The sequence below is a fragment of the Lithobates pipiens genome, unplaced genomic scaffold (assembly GCF_037356315.1).
Source record: "Lithobates pipiens isolate NorthernLeopardFrog02 unplaced genomic scaffold, aLitPip1_a1.2 Scaffold_28, whole genome shotgun sequence".
Taxonomy (NCBI): domain Eukaryota; kingdom Metazoa; phylum Chordata; class Amphibia; order Anura; family Ranidae; genus Lithobates; species Lithobates pipiens.
The window spans coordinates 71,227,551-71,243,240 of record NW_027507789.1 but is presented as its reverse complement, the minus strand read 5'-3'; the positions used below and the strand labels follow the sequence as shown (position 1 = coordinate 71,243,240).

The window sequence follows — 15,690 nt, the reverse complement described above, 5'->3', positions numbered from 1 at the left end:
CTCTCTCTCTCTCTCTCTCTCTCTCTCTCTCTCTCTCTCTCTCTCTCTCTCTCTCTCTCTCTCTCTCTCTCTCTCTCTCTCTCTCTCTCTCTCTCTCTCTCTCTCTCTCTCTCTCTCTCTCTCTCTCTCTCTCTCTCTCTCTCTCTCTCTCTCTCTCTCTCTCTCTCTCTCTCTCTCTCTCTCTCTCTCTCTCTCTCTCTCTCTCTCTCTCTCACATTTAACCCCTTAATCACCCCTAGTGTTTACCCCTTCCCAGCCACTGTCATTTATACAGTAATTAATGCATTTTATTTTCATACATCAGGGGACACAGCCATAGTTACTATGTGGGTTATAGGCCACCTTCAGGTGATGGACACTGGCACGCCCTAAGACTAAAAATGCACTCCCTATATAAACTCTCCCACTACTGGGAACACCCCAGTTTTTTCGCCAGTGTCTAATCTGTTGGTCACGAGTAAAGATGTGCTGTGCTGAGCTCCACTGGAGCAATCCTTGCTGGGGCTAGCCATGCTGACTGGATCCATTCAAGGTGTGTTATTTTTGGACAGATTGAATGGTACCTGGGCCTCAAACGAAGAAATTAGATTTTACCTGTGAATGCTTCTTTTTAGCGACCTGGACCCTGGGATCCAGTACTTTTTGGTAGTAAGACTATAAAGTTTTTACTGGCAGGGTGCTGTTGCAGGTCCAGGATTGTGGGTTCAAGGATCCCCTGCTCACCGCCTCATGCTGGAAACTGCGTTGTCAGGAGTCGAATACTTCCTCTTCCTCCAGCCGAGCAGCAGCTCCTCCGGTAAGCCAAAGGGGAGAGGGGGGTTGTCTCACCGCCTATTGCCCCCACAATCTTACTGTAAAGAACCAGATCCCTCTACGCAGTTTCCGTTTAAATCGATTCTCCCCTAATTTTAGTGAATGGCCCCAAGTCTCTTTTAAATGCTCTTTTGCGGAAAAGGTTTATCCCTATTGTGGAGTCATGAGTATTGTATTTGTACAGTGAAATCATATCTCCTCCCAAGCATCTCTTCTCCAGAGAGAATAAGTTCAGTGCTTGTAATATTTCCTCGTAGCTAAGATCCTCCAGTCACTTTATTAGCTTTGTCCCCCTAGTGAGTTGCTTGCATTCATGTTTTTGCCACCTAAATGCATGATTTTACATTTTTTTACATCAAATCTCATTTGCCGTGTAGTTCCCCACCCAATTAATTCAGATCATCTTGCAAGGTTTCCACATCCTGCAGAGAAGCTATTGCCCTGCTTGGCTTAGTATCATTCCGCAAATACTGAGATTGAGCTGTTTATCCCGTTTTCCAGATCATTTATGAATAAATTAAATAGGATTGGTCCCAGGACAGAATCCTGATTGACCCTGCTTTCCACATTGGACTGTTCTGAGTACTCCTAATTTATCACTACCCTCTGAATCTGCCCTTGTAGCCAGTTTTCAATCCAGGTTCTCCCCCTTTTGGTCCATGCCAACAGGCTTTAGCTTGTATAGTAAACGTTTATGGGGAACTATATCAAATGCCTTTGCAAAATCCAGATACACTATGTCTAGCAGCCTTCCTTCATCTAGCTGCCAGCTCACCTCCTCATAGAAGGTTAATATAATTGTATATAATGTGGAGAACAGCGGCGTTCATCTGAGTGCAGTATATTAAATGATTAATGATGAATTTATTAAGACAAAAAAATTTAAATAAGAATTAACTCACGGGGTAAGAGTTAAAATTGCTAGTCACAAGGGGAGGCTCGCTGTGTAGTCCTGATCAAGATAGCCTGCAGTGTGGGGTGTTGCTGTCTCGCTAGGCCATAGCGTCAAGGCTCTGAGTCAAACTGGCAGTCTTCTCCCCATCGGCTATGACGTCACTGGATTTTGGGTCACAGGGCCAACATGCTCACGTTCAGAGAATGCATGCTCCTTCGGGCAGTAATAACATCACGATGGAATGAGGCAGTATTCATATGGTGACATGGAGGAGGGAGGAACTACATTACCCTGTGTCATTTGTGAGCTGCTACGGTGGTCAGAAGGTAATTTTAGTGCAGCGAAAACGGCAGAGGGGGATGTGTGGTGTATATGGATACTGGGAATAAAAAATGGCTTTAAGAATGAATATTCTATTCTTAGTAGGTTATATGGAATGATGGGAAAGAGATATTTGGTATAGAGGGGACTGGAACTACTTGAATGATGGATATGGGGCTGGTCCTCTAATGGTGAATATTTGTCATAGATGATCCAAAAAAGGGGATAAGTACAGCACAAATTGATTAGACTCAGGCAGATACAGAAGGTGGCCATAAAGGCTCTTTTGAAAGTGGGAAAATTCTGTATAGACAATTTTGAATGCATACACATGTACACATGTGTGTATACAGAGAGATCAAGACATATGTATCAATGTAGATATAAGTAGTGTGAATGTGTTAAGATAATTGAAATTATGAAAATGATTATAAGATAGGCCAGTGGATTAGGCTCTAGATGACTTTATGCTGAGAAATGGTTTATAAGACAGAGTGAACCTAGAGATCCTCGTTCAGGCCTCCTGGTGCCATACTTCCCAGAGTGTATATCCAAAAAGTTTCTCTTGTGCAAAGGTGCCAGAACCCTTCAGATTTTGGAAGGCTCTTGCAGATGGTTTCCAACACTCAAACTCTAAGGCCTGTGGATTGTTGATAGTGAAATTCTAGAAAATGTCTGATAAAAGTAGGTCACATGGGCAGGAAAGACGATAAATGGTGAATTTGGTGGAGAGGTTATAAATATCATTAAAGATGTAGGTCTTGTCCTTGGTCATAAATTCTTTTTGACCATTCTGGACATGTTTACAGGTAAGGCAGTTGTATTTGCAGCACTGGTACATGCCCTTGATGGACAAGAAGGTAAGGGCGGGTCGTATAGGTGGTTTTGCATTTTTTAGTGTGCTAGGAGCAATGTTTCTCTTGATGATGCGAGCTCGTCTGTAGGAAATTTTGGGCTTGTCTGGAATTGATGATTGTCAGTGGGGATATTCTTGGAGTATGCTCCAATGCTATTTAAAGATGTGTTACATTCTCCTGTGTTGCGTGTGGTATTATGTTTGTTTGAAAAGGGTATCCTGAAGAATGTAGTCCTTGCACATGCAGTTATGTCAAAGTCTACAAAATTGGCTCTTCGGTATGTTGGCTGTCCATCTTGGATGATAGCAGCTCTTAAAATGTAGATAGGAGTTGCCCGATGTGGGTTTGGTGTAGTTCATAGAATATATTGTAGTTTGTGTGACATAGCTCAAGGTCCAGAAAGGCTAATCTTTCTGGGTCACAGGTGTGTGAAGGAGAGGCCAAGCTGGTTGGAGTTGCAGTATGAGACAAAGTATTCTACCAGCGATCTTGATCCATTCCAAATGATGACTACGTCATCGATGTATCATCTGTAGTAGACGATGTTCTTGGCATAGGGGTTATCCTTCTAGATGGAGTTGTCTTCCACAAAAGTCCATCGCCAGGTTGGCATAGCTAGGGGCAAAATTTGCTCCCATGGCCATGCCTTGGGTCTGTATGTTTACCTTGGCATCAAACGAAATAATTTAGTGAAGCAAAAAAGGGGTGATCTCTGAATACTTTCCCAGGGATAGATCTTTAGGGTATCAAGAAGACAGATGCTGTCTCGAATATATGCTGGTAGTTGTTGGACTAGAGGTTGAAGGAAGTAGTCAATATAGATGAAGTAGTTGGTAATACTTTCCATGTCTGCTACTGTGTGGCGCCCAGGTGGATCGACTAAGCGTTCATGAGTTTTGGGCAGATGGTATGGTGTACTATAGTTGTCCTTTAGTAAGAAAGCAGCTTACATTTTATTATAATTGTATTCTGACATTGGCCTTAACACACTGGTCAGCCCTCTCAGCTATGGCTAAGAGGGCTGATTGGAATGCCGACCAGCAGACCTTTTCTGGTAATGCCCCTTCGACAGAAGCCGTAATGGCTGCCATACACACGGGCCCCATGTATACGGGGCTTTATCCTTGTGATGCCCTGACCACACAGAGTACAGGACAGAACCAGCACTTTCACTGAAAAAAGGGTTTCTTGAAGCATCTACAAGCAAAAATCATTCACAGTTTATTAACACGTGGGATTCAGAATTATACTGAGATACACATCCACTTTAAATCTTAACTCTGTGTTAACCTTCACTTTAAATAATTTTTATACCAAGTGGCCCAAACAAATTATTTACTAATTGATTTAGCCACTGTTAGCGCTGTATAAACTGTATGTAGCATCCGTTAAATAAAGCATACAACACTGCTATCCAGTCTGCTGCCAGAGCAAAATCAGAGCTTGGCCTCTCCACCTCCACCTTTCCACCGCCAATCAGAGAAAGTCTTGCATTTATTAATAAATACAAACTGATTTTGTTCTGGCAGCAGACAGGAAATCCCTGTATCGATGACGGAGCACAGCGCTGTCTACTACATGTATACATGCTACCTACAGCTCTGACTGCTGTGGCATAAATAAGGCCTCTAGCTGCAGGCCCTGTGAAGTGATGCAGCCTCAATTTACAGTCAGCAAGTGCTTGTTTTAAAGTAAGGGCCGGTTCACACTGCGGGCGATGCGAGGCGACACGACTTGCCTCACCGCGATCTGACAAGTCGCCCCCGTTCTGTACAATGGAACCATTCTGAGAGGAGCGACTCGAGTCGCTCCGACTCAGAAAAAAGGTTCCTGTACTACTTTCGGGCGACCTCGGGGCGACTTGCATTGACTTCTATACAGAAGTCATTTGCAAGTTGCCGCTGAGGTCGCGGCAGGTCGCGGCGAGGCAAGTCGGTGTCGCCTCGCATCGCCCGCAGTGTGAACCGGCCCTAACCCATCTTCTAGAGTAAAAATGATAAAACACCAGCACTCTGTAAATAAACATGTTGATTTATTATATTTCAGACAGTCAGAGTCAAATCTTTACTTGCTTAAAGAGACACTGGTATCCCACCATTTCCTAGAATGTCAGAAACCTGGTTCACTGCTGGGGGCTTTTACTTCACTACTGCATCCTGTGTTGTATTCATCCATATATTTTTTTTTTTTTTTTTTTTACACTAGAGACTGCAATATTTTAAAACAACTTAACTGCTTGTTAAACCAGTTCCTGCCGGGCCTGTAGATAATGCCTAGCAGGGCATTCACTGTTTCAGGTAAATGTCATATGATGTCCTCCCGGGATGCTCCTTGCGTGTGTGCCACAGGCCGCAGCGGGATCTGTCACCCGCCGTTTTCACTAGACACAGCAGAGAGAGCCACACCAATTATATGATGATGCTGTACTGCACTAGTGACAGTATGTAAAAATTAAAAGAAATTTCACAATTTCTTCATTTTCCAAAAAATTGTGACAAAGAATTAGAACTTCAAAAAAATCGCCATGCCTCTTGCTAAATGCCTTGGACTGTCTACTTTCCACAAAGGGGGTCATTTGGGGGGTATTTGTACTGTTCTGGCATACCCCCCAAATGACCCCTTTGTGGAAATGGTAAAATATATATTTTACCATAGTTTGTGGTCTCTATAACCTTCCTAAAGACTAAAAAAACGGATTTGGGTTATTTTCGCCCAAAAAAATGTAGCCGAATACAGTTTGCCCTAAGACCCCTTTCACACCACACCGCCCATTGCGTCGCCGCTAACGCTATAGCGCCCGCAAAACACCCTGGTGTGAAAAGGGTGAAAATGTATGAAGAAAGAGATTATATGCAGAATGTTATAACAGAAACTAAGAAAAAGATGTATTTTTGTTTTGTTTAGCAAAAAATTTAGCCCAGTAGGGATTAAATTCCATCAAAAGAAAGCTCTATTTGTGTGAAAAAAAATATTCAAATTTCATATAGGGACAGTGTTGCATGACCACTCAACCGTAAAAGTGTGACCGTGCTTAAAGCTGAAAATTGGTCTGGATAGGAAGGGGGTGGAAGCACCTGGTATTGAAGTGGTTAAGAATATGGTAATATTTCAATGTGGTCACAGTTGCTAAATAAAGAGGTTTCAGGAATATTTATCAGTTTCCCTCCTTTTGTAGATGTATATTGAGCAGCATAGTCAGTGAGGCCTTTTTGGTCATTTTTTCTGCTTGCTGAAAAATTCGTACCACTGATGCCTTTTGTTGTTCAGCCCTGCAGCTGAGCTATGATGAGTAAGTGATGTTCAGATTGTACTCCTGAAAATGTTTGATGTTCTATACTGAATGGCATAACCTGGCTTTGTCTGTTTCTTAGTAGTATGCTTTTGTTTACAGGAAACCCCGTTTAACCAGAACTCAAAGTGCCTTCTCTCCAGTTTCTTTCAGTCCCCTCTTCACTGGTAAGTGGTAACTTTCAATTCTTGAAGTAGCAAAAAGGCTTTGCATGGACTTAGTGTTAATGTTACACACAACACGCAATCCCTCTCTTACAGGTGAAACAGTGTCACTTGTGGATGTAGACATTTCTCACCGGGGATCATGCTCTACCCACCCACCAACTCCACCTCCACCTCCTCGCAGAAGCCTCAGCCTTTTAGGTAATACATTTCCTCACCTCTGTAAGGGAAGGTTATCTACTGGGATAATAAATAAAATCCTGGATAGGGATATTCCGAGATTTATTTAATTCTACGTGATTCCATGTTCATTCTAGTGATAAACCCTGCATGTTGTGTACATTACGGCATGTTGTTTATTCCAGATGACATTGGAGGCATCCAACCAGCATCTGTTCTAGTGGGCCCCATGACCTCGTCTCTGCAATCCTTCCCACTGCCCCCACCACCACCACCTCACGCTCCAGGTCAGCATTTAACATACTCTGAAAATAATTTTTAAAAAAATGCAAATCCATTTATGGTTCTAATGATTTTTTTTATGTTCTCACTTTTATTAGAACACCGTCCACTTGCTATTTCTATCATTTACTGTAAAAGTAGATGTGAACCACAACTAAATTACAAGGCTGGTGGCAACACAGGAGCGCTGTTGGCAGACAGGGATATAATGTTGTCCCTTTATAACTGGAAGTTCCAGAACCAGGGTTTCATATGGTACTACATCACCAGGCAGTAATTTATTTAAAGCTGCACATTTACTAATATTTTTACAGTGGCTGCCTCTGGTTGGATGCTGCCACGGTTTGACATTTTTTTTTTCACCCAACTCTTTCAATTTTTAATTGGAGGGATGTTGGGTGGAAGGTGGCCAAGAGGAACTCTGACACTGGAACAGTGTATTGACAGCTTTAGATTAGTGAAGACACAGCTTTCCTCTGAATACTTTTTTTTTTTTATTATTTACTTTTTACTTTGTGATTTGAAAAAAACTTAGACTGTGAAGATGGGGGGGAGGTGAAATTTACAATTTCTATGGAAAAGGTACATGAACCTGTTGGTAGCCAGCACAGAGGTTGGTGTGTCCATATTATACACTCCTTTCTTAGTGTGCTCCCTCCCTGACCATTGCGTCCTTTCCACTGACAGGCGTGTGGCTATGGAATTTTGTAGTGTAGTGGGCAGAGTGTGATGGAGAACTGAGAGATTAGCTCCCCATAAGGTCTACCTTGCTGCTGTTTGTCAGTGCATGGTAGTGGGTGGATCCATAGCTTCAGCCCATTAGCAACTTTTGAATCTGCACATGGGCATCTGCTGTCAATCAAATGTATGGCAGACCCGATGTGGAACTAGTCTCACTCCGCCCACACAGTGACTCAAGTAATTTCCCAAATTGCCATATTTAGGTAATGATATCACCAGTATTTCCAGCCCCTTTGTTTATGTTTAGCTGAATAAGTCTGGCATACTTTTTGTACACCAGCTCAGAGCTGGTCTTATTTACCTCCAGTTTGCTGAACTGGCAGTAATTTTTTATGAATCCATCACTGCCATAATGACAGGTTCTTAAAGTAACGGTAGTTAGAACTACCTGAATTTGGTGCACAGCAGTGATGTTATTGAAACTGGCACATGTGCTTGCCTTAATTGGGCACAGTTCTAAAGGAAACTATGGCCAGAAAAGCGACTTTAATGCTTTATTGAATTACCCAGAATGGATGCCATTGAAAACAGTGGGCTGCGACTTGTCATGTGACGTTGTCCAAAGTTGCATGACAAGTCACACACATGTGAATGGATCCTTATTAAAACTTGAGAGTGAAAAATTGGTGAAGCTGTGTATGGTGAGGCTGATTGGTTTCTGTGCAGAGCTGCTCCCGTTTTTGCACTCTCCAGTTTTAGTAAATCAACCCCAGAGTATCTTGCTGTTGTCGCTCAAATTCTGTCATCTCTGAACCCACAATTGCTCAGCTAAGCATTTCTAGCTTCAGTCAGCCTAGAATTTGCTGAATAGGAGTTCACCACTCCCCTCCGGTTTTCAGATTGGCCTGGAGGGCCTAGGCTTCATGAGGATTAGAAAGGGGAGCAGGCTATGCAGAAGCTAGGCAGCAGGCAACCAGGTGGATTATGTTGCTAGAAATAAATCCCTTGGTTAGAGAATTGTCCGCTTGGTTGATAGGACATGGCCTTTTTCCATTAGGGTACAAAACGTTTGCAAGTTTGATGTTCATCTAGAATTGCTTGTGTTTTTCTCCATTTCAGACCCACTACCACAAGTAGTTCCCATTCGGCCATCTGAATGCACTCCTGTTCCTCTTGTGCAACCCTTACAGTGTCCCATCTTACGCCAGGATCCCAGTAGCTTTGCTGCTAGTTTACGAGAACTGGAGAAGGTAAAGCGTGTTTCTGACCAGCTTTTAACATGCCCTTTGCGTTTAAATGTCAGTTATAACTAATATAATTATTGCTCTCTCTCCATGCAGTGTGGCTGGTATTGGGGACCCATGAACTGGGAGGATGCAGAGATGAAGCTAAAGGGGAAACCTGATGGCTCATTCCTAGTAAGAGACAGCTCTGATCCCCGCTATATCCTGAGCTTAAGCTTTCGCTCACAGGGCATCACTCACCACACACGCATGGAGCATTATCGAGGTGAGAATATCCACTTTATAAACCTCTGTTCATAGAAGTAGCAGAAAAACAATGATTTAGAATGTTATGCCATTTAAAAATTTGGCTCAAATGATTACCGGATAAGTAAAAATAAAATAAAAATTATGAGTAATGTAATATGAGGGGCGTTGAAGTCAAGCCGGGACTTTTGAGTTTATATTATAAACCAACTGATTTTATGGAGTGGAAATTGCATTTATTTTTCAACTTGCTCCCCTGCTACATTTATACACTCATCCCAGCGTTTAATGCCTGGAAAGCTTTGGGATAGAAAGATTTGTCAGTACGCCTGAACCGTCCTAAAACAGCCTGCTTCACGTCAACATCAGTGCTGAAAGGCTGACCTCTGGGGAACTCTTATTAGGAGTCTAAACGGGTGGAAATCACTCGGAGCGAGGCTCTGGCTATAAGGGAGATGTGGCAATGCCTCCCAGCCATGTTGCTTTAATGTGCACGTAGTGCGGTGAGCAGTGTGAGCTTGTTGTCCTGGAGTAACAGTATGAACTTGGTGATCAAACCAGGTCGTTTTTTCCGCAGACACATATGCATATCACTTGGCATATGACAGTAATATAGGCTGTTGGTAGTGTTCACAGTTCCCAAAGAAAGATTTGTCTCCTGTGCAATTTCATGACAGGTTATGCTTCGATGATCCAGGATTAGGCTTTCCACATGCTGAATGTTCAGAGGAATAACTGCTGTGATCTGGGAAACACCACGGCCTGGATCGTTACTGATTGATGTATGACTTTAAAATGGTTTACACCATTTAAATGTTTATCTGCGGCTAAGCGTATTGTGCTTGAAGTCTTCTAAGATGTCCACAGGTTTTTCACCTTCATTCACAAGAAACTTCATCACCACACGTACCAACTCAGTTGTCTGCCATCACGATAAAGGCTTCATGCACACAAAACGCTGTTAAACATGTGTTCAGAGGCAGTTGGACACTTTTTTCAACTGCCCCTGAACTCATTCAATGTTATCCTATGTGTCCATGTACACAGTCTCGTTTTTTGCCATTTTTATGCAGTTGCGTTTAACCTCGTTTTTTCAGAAGCAAAAAAAATGGGTTCAGATGCAAAACACCGGTACCACGTTTTGCCGCGTTTTCGTTTATAAGCGTTTTTAAAGGTGACCTATTTTTTTTTTTACATTAAAAATCTCAAAAATGATGGCAAATGATGAAAAACCATTAAAAAAATATTTTAAACAATTGCAATTGCAAGTGGACAATCCACAACTTGTGGCAGGTGACGTGGCAATTGGCAATCCACAACTTGTGGCAGGTGACGTGGCAGGTGATGGGGCAAGTTAGGTGGCAAGTGGACAATCCACAACTTGTGGCAGGTGACGTTGTAAGTGGACAATCCACAACTTGTGGTAAGTGATGTGGCAGGTGACGTGGCAAGTGGACAATCCACATCTTGTCAGGTGACGTGGCAAGTGGACAATCCACAACTTGGCAGGTGACGTGGCAAGTGGACAATCCACAACTTGGCAGGTGACGTGGCAAGTGGACAATCCACAACTTGGCAGGTGACGTGGCAAGTGGACAGTCCACAACTTGGCAGGTGACGTGGCAAGTGGACAGTCCACAACTTGGCAGGTGACGTGGCAAGTGGACAGTCCACAACTTGTGGCAGGTGACGTGGCAAGTGGACAGTCCACAACTTGTGGCAGGTGCCGTGGCAAGTGGACAGTCCACAACTTGTGGCAGGTGCCGTGGCAAGTGGACAGTCCACAACTTGTGGCAGGTGCCGTGGCAAGTGGACAGTCCACAACTTGTGGCAGGTGCCGTGGCAAGTGGACAGTCCACAACTTGTGGCAGGTGCCGTGGCAAGTGGACAGTCCACAACTTGTGGCAGGTGCCGTGGCAAGTGGACAGTCCACAACTTGTGGCAAGTGGACAAGCCACAACTTGTGGCAGGTGACGTGGCAAGTGACACGCTAAATACAAATTCTCAGCTGCTGCTACTCACTCTGGTCTCACAAAATGGCTGAAATAGTTAATACAGGTTTTTTTTGAGCTTGGGGAGGGTCTATGATGTTAGCTTAACTAAACGCTTCTAGACGCAAACACAGTAGAATGCTGCTAAATCGCAATAAAAATCGCGGCAAAATGGGCGTTTCTAAACACCGGTTTCAGCTTTTAAAAACGTGTCCAGCAGAGTTTGCACCGGCATCTCGTGTGCATGAGACCTAACGGTGTCTGGACTGGCACAGGACATGTGATGCCGCCTATCAGTAATAGGACAAACTTGCCAATTGTACACTTACTATTGCGTGTAATACAGCCATGCTAGCATCCCTTTTTGTTATACCTGTAAAATTAAAAGTCCTGGTTTGACTTTAACACCCTTCGTATTAATATATATTAATGTCAGCAGAAGAGACGTCTGTTTGTGTGTTTGTCTGTGATTACATAAACCAAAATTAGCCCAGGGGACTTAAAGAAAAGTTAATATCGCTTGATATTAGAGCTGCACAATTGTCAAGAATCACTATCGCGATCTTGACTAAAGTGTTTCACAATTCTTTCTATACAAAGAATTCTCTCTGCTCTTCTGAAACCACAGCCTCAAAAGAAAGGAAGAGAAAAACTGGGCAGTCTGCCAAGAATTAAAAGATTCTTTATCAGTTGAACTTAAGTATAAACATTGTAACCATTTGTCAATGGAAAAAAATTACTTTTTTTTTTAAAACTAACCAGTAAAGTTGGCCCTTTTTTTTTATCATGAGAAAATTGTGATCTTTTTATTCTAAGCAAAAAAATTGTGATTCTCATTTTGGCCAGAATCATGCAGCTCTACAGAAAGAGGAAAGTAGAACCCACTGTTTACTACATGGTGAAATATACATTGGTGTGAAAGTATTTGACCTCTTTCTGATATAATTTTTTTTACATATTAGTCACACTTAAAGAGGAAGTAAACTCCTCCCACTCTGCTTCTTTTCATTTAATCAAATTGTAATCATGAAAATATAGCCACTGTAATCCAGCCCAAATCGCATATTACTTATGAAAGAAACTTTAAAAACTCTTGTTTTTAGGGGTTAGGCAGCGGCATATTATGTATTGTTTTCTGAGTCCACGGTAGAGTGTATTTCCACCCTTACATGGGGCCCTTCCTGTACTGTTAACGGAGCCTCCTTCGTGATCCAACGTTTCTATGGCAACCCTGCTTCCCTGCTCATAGCCAACTTGTTTTATTTCATAGTATTTACTTGTGCCGATTATCTAGTGTATGCCTATGTCATTCGTATCAGCTTTAGCTGATAAGACTGCATTATGCAGTCTGATGCCCAGGTTTACACTCCATGTGATGTCACATGGGGTGTAGGAAGAAGCTCTAAATGATTCTTCAGTCTCTAAGCTAGTAAGGAGATATCTAGAACCAGTGTTCTTTAGGGTTTTTTATGCGGATTTACATGGGATAAAGTTGTGGAGGAGAGTTTACAACCACTTTAAATGACTTTAAAAGACTCTAAATCCTCAAATTTTATTATTACGCAAAGATAACCCGAGTAAATACAAAATGCAGTCTTTTAAATGGTTTCTTATATTAAGGCAAAAAAGCTGTCCAAACCTGCCTGGCTTTATGTGAAAAAGCAATTGGCCCTTAACCGCTTCCCGACAGCCTCACGCTGATGTACGGCGGCAGAAGGGCACGTACAGGCAGAATCGCGTACCTGTACGTTGCCCTTGAAGAGGCGGTGGGGGTGCGCGTGCCCGCGAGAAGCTCCGTGAGTCCGGCCACGGGTCCCGGAGACTCGATCGCCACGGGGATACCTGTGATCGCCTAATGGAGAGGTAGAACGGGGAGATGCTAATGTAAACGAGCATCTCCCTGTTCTGCCTAGCAACACTGCCACTGATCTCTGCTCCCTGTGATTGGAGCAGAGATCAGTGATCTGTAAAACACAGCCACGCCCCCCACAGTTGGCAACATGCCCCTAGTACACACTTAACCCCTACACGTCCACGGAGGTTAATCCCTTCACTGCCAGTGTCATTTACACAGGAATCGGTGCATTTGTATAGCACGGATTACTGTATAAATGACAATGGTCCCAAAAATGTGTCAAAAACGACCGCCATTATGTTGCAGTCACAATAAAAAATCGCTGCTCACCGCCATTTAAAAAAAATACATATTTTAATAAAAATGCCCTAAAACTATTACCTATTTTGTAAACACTATACATTTTGCGCAAACTAATCGACGATAACTTATTGCGATTTTTTTTTTTTTTTTTTTTTTTTTTTTTTATATGTAGAATACGTATCGGCCTAAACAGAGGGGAAAAAAACGTGTTTTTTTTATGTTTTTGGGGGATATTTATTATAGCAAAAAGTAAAAAATGTGATTTTTCAAAATTGTCGCTTTTTGTTTATCGAAAAAAATTAAAACCGCAGGGGTGATCAAATACCACCAAAAGAAAGCTCTATTTGTGGGGAAAAAAAGGATGTCAATTTTGTGTGGGAGCCACATCGCATGACTACGCAATTGTCAGTTAAAGCGTCGCAGTGGCGAATCGCAAAAATTGCTCTGGCCAGGAAGGGGGTAAATTCTTCAGGGGCTGAGGGGGTTAAACCTAATAACTGGTTGTGCCACCTATTGCAGCAGCAACTGCAACCAAGTGCTTGCAATAACTGGCAAGGAGTCTTTCACATTGCTGTATTGTTATAATTCAGCCACATTGGAGGGTTTTCCAGCATGAACGACCTGTGTAAGGTCATGATACAGCATCTCAATTGGATTTAAGTACGGCTTTGACTGACTAAGCCACACCAAAACCTAAATTTTTCTTTGTTTGAACCATTTGGAGGTGGACTTGCTCTTGTGTTTTCAGATCATTGTCCTGCTGCGTAACCCAAGTGCACAAGCAGCTTGAAGTCACAAACTGATGGCTGGACATTCTCCTTTAGGATTTTCTGGTAGAGCTCAATTTATGGTTCCATCAATTATGTTAAGTCATCCACGTCCTGAAGCTGCAAAGCAGCTCCGGACCATTATGTTACCACCACCATGTCTGACTGTTGATATGATGGTCTTGTTGTTAAATGCTGTATTAGTTTTATGCCAGATTTAACGGGACGCACACCTTTCAAAAATTTTTTAATTTTTGTCTCTTCAGTCCACAAAATATTTGCCTTAAAGTCTTGGGTATAATCAAGATGTTTTTTGGTAAATGTGAGATGAGCCTGTGTTCTTTTTGGTCAGCAGTGGCTTTGGCCTTGGAACTCTCCCATGGGTTGCATTTTTGCCCAGCCTTTCTTATTGTTGAATCATGAACACCGATCTTAACTGAGGCAAGTGAGGCCTGCAGTTGTTCTGGGCTCTTTTAGGACCCTCCTGGATGAGTCATCGTTGTGCTCTTGGAGTCATTTTGGTTGGCCGGCCATTCCTGGTAGGGTTCACAACTGTTCCAAGTTTTCTCCATTTGTGAATAATGACTTTCATCGTGGTTCGCTGGTTTCTAGCCTTAGAAATGGCTTTGTAATTCTTTCCAGACTGATGAATGTCAATGACTGTGTTTCTCATTTGTTCTTGAATTTCTTTGGATCACGGCTTGATGAGTTGCTATTTGAGATCTTTTAGCGTGCTTCACTTTGTCAGACAGCTTCTATTTAAGTGATTTTTTTTTTTTTTTTGATTTTTTTTTTTTTTTTGATTCAACAGGTCTGGCAATAATCAGGCCAGGTGGTGTGGCAAGTGAAATTTAGCTCGGCTTTCTAAAAAATTGTGGTTAATCACAGTTAATTCATGATTCAGCATGGGAGGGGGCAATTACTTTTTCACATAAGGCCATGCCGGTTTGATCAGCTTTTTTCCCTTGATAAATGAAACAATTTAAAAACTGCATCTTGGATTTACTCTGGTTATCTTTGTGTAGTAGTAAAATTAGTTTGATCTGGATCATTTAAGTGTGAGAAATATGCAAAAAAAACAGGAAAGAAGCAAATACTTTTTTCACTGCACTGTATCTTCTACTTGGAAAGCATTCCTATTTTTACATATCCTCACGTTCTTGCTTTTCAAACCTGCAACAAATGAGAATTCCAAAGATGATATGGAAGCTGTTCACATTAGCACATTTTATAAGGTGCAAGAGCAAACCTCAAATATTACTGCAATACTTCAAAATGCCTTTTCAGCCCTTTATCTTGCTGTGAGACAGTAATTGCTAAACCTTAGGTGGTGCTCAGTGGGTTATTTTTCTACTGTTCTCTTATCCAGGAAACTGAGGTGTCTTCAGAGGGCTACATTAGCACTTTAAAAAAGGTTTACAGTTAGGCCGCTTGCAGACTCCGCCAAGCAGATCCACCTGCTCAGTGAGGAATCTGTCCTCAGAGCAAGCGCATGAGACGTCCGTGTCCGCTCTGCTATGCACACCTCACACAGTCCGCTCTTCTATGGGTCGGTCAGTCGGCCGGATGGAAACTTAACTGCTTGTCCATTTCCATCCAACTGTCATCCGATTTGCTGGATGGATCCTCATCCCTCTGTCTTTAGCGGACTGGATCACATGCTGGCGGGTTTCAGCGGCACATGTCCACTGACAACCGCTGCTCCATTGGGAGCTATGGTCCGAAAAAATGACAGGCGAACCAGATTGGTCCGTCAATGTGAAACAGGCCTATGTTTAGAAGTACGCTCTTGTTTTACAAAA

At 42.5% G+C, this 15,690-nt stretch overlaps 1 protein-coding gene across 3 annotated transcripts in view; it reads left to right on the top strand.

Annotated features, from left to right (window-relative positions):
• The window catches only part of SOCS7 (suppressor of cytokine signaling 7), a 113,467-nt gene that overhangs the window by 46,413 nt on the left and 51,364 nt on the right, over window positions 1-15,690 (top strand). For 2 of the 3 annotated variants that reach the window (XM_077459399.1, XM_077459397.1), the window contains exons 2-6: window positions 6,278-6,342; window positions 6,436-6,540; window positions 6,705-6,806; window positions 8,602-8,732; window positions 8,823-8,991. In XM_077459399.1, coding sequence (XP_077315525.1) covers window positions 6,278-6,342; window positions 6,436-6,540; window positions 6,705-6,806; window positions 8,602-8,732; window positions 8,823-8,991 — 572 coding nt within the window. The remainder of the gene's footprint in view (window positions 1-6,277; window positions 6,343-6,435; window positions 6,541-6,704; window positions 6,807-8,601; window positions 8,733-8,822; window positions 8,992-15,690) is intronic. The other variant, XM_077459400.1, reaches the window with a different exon arrangement.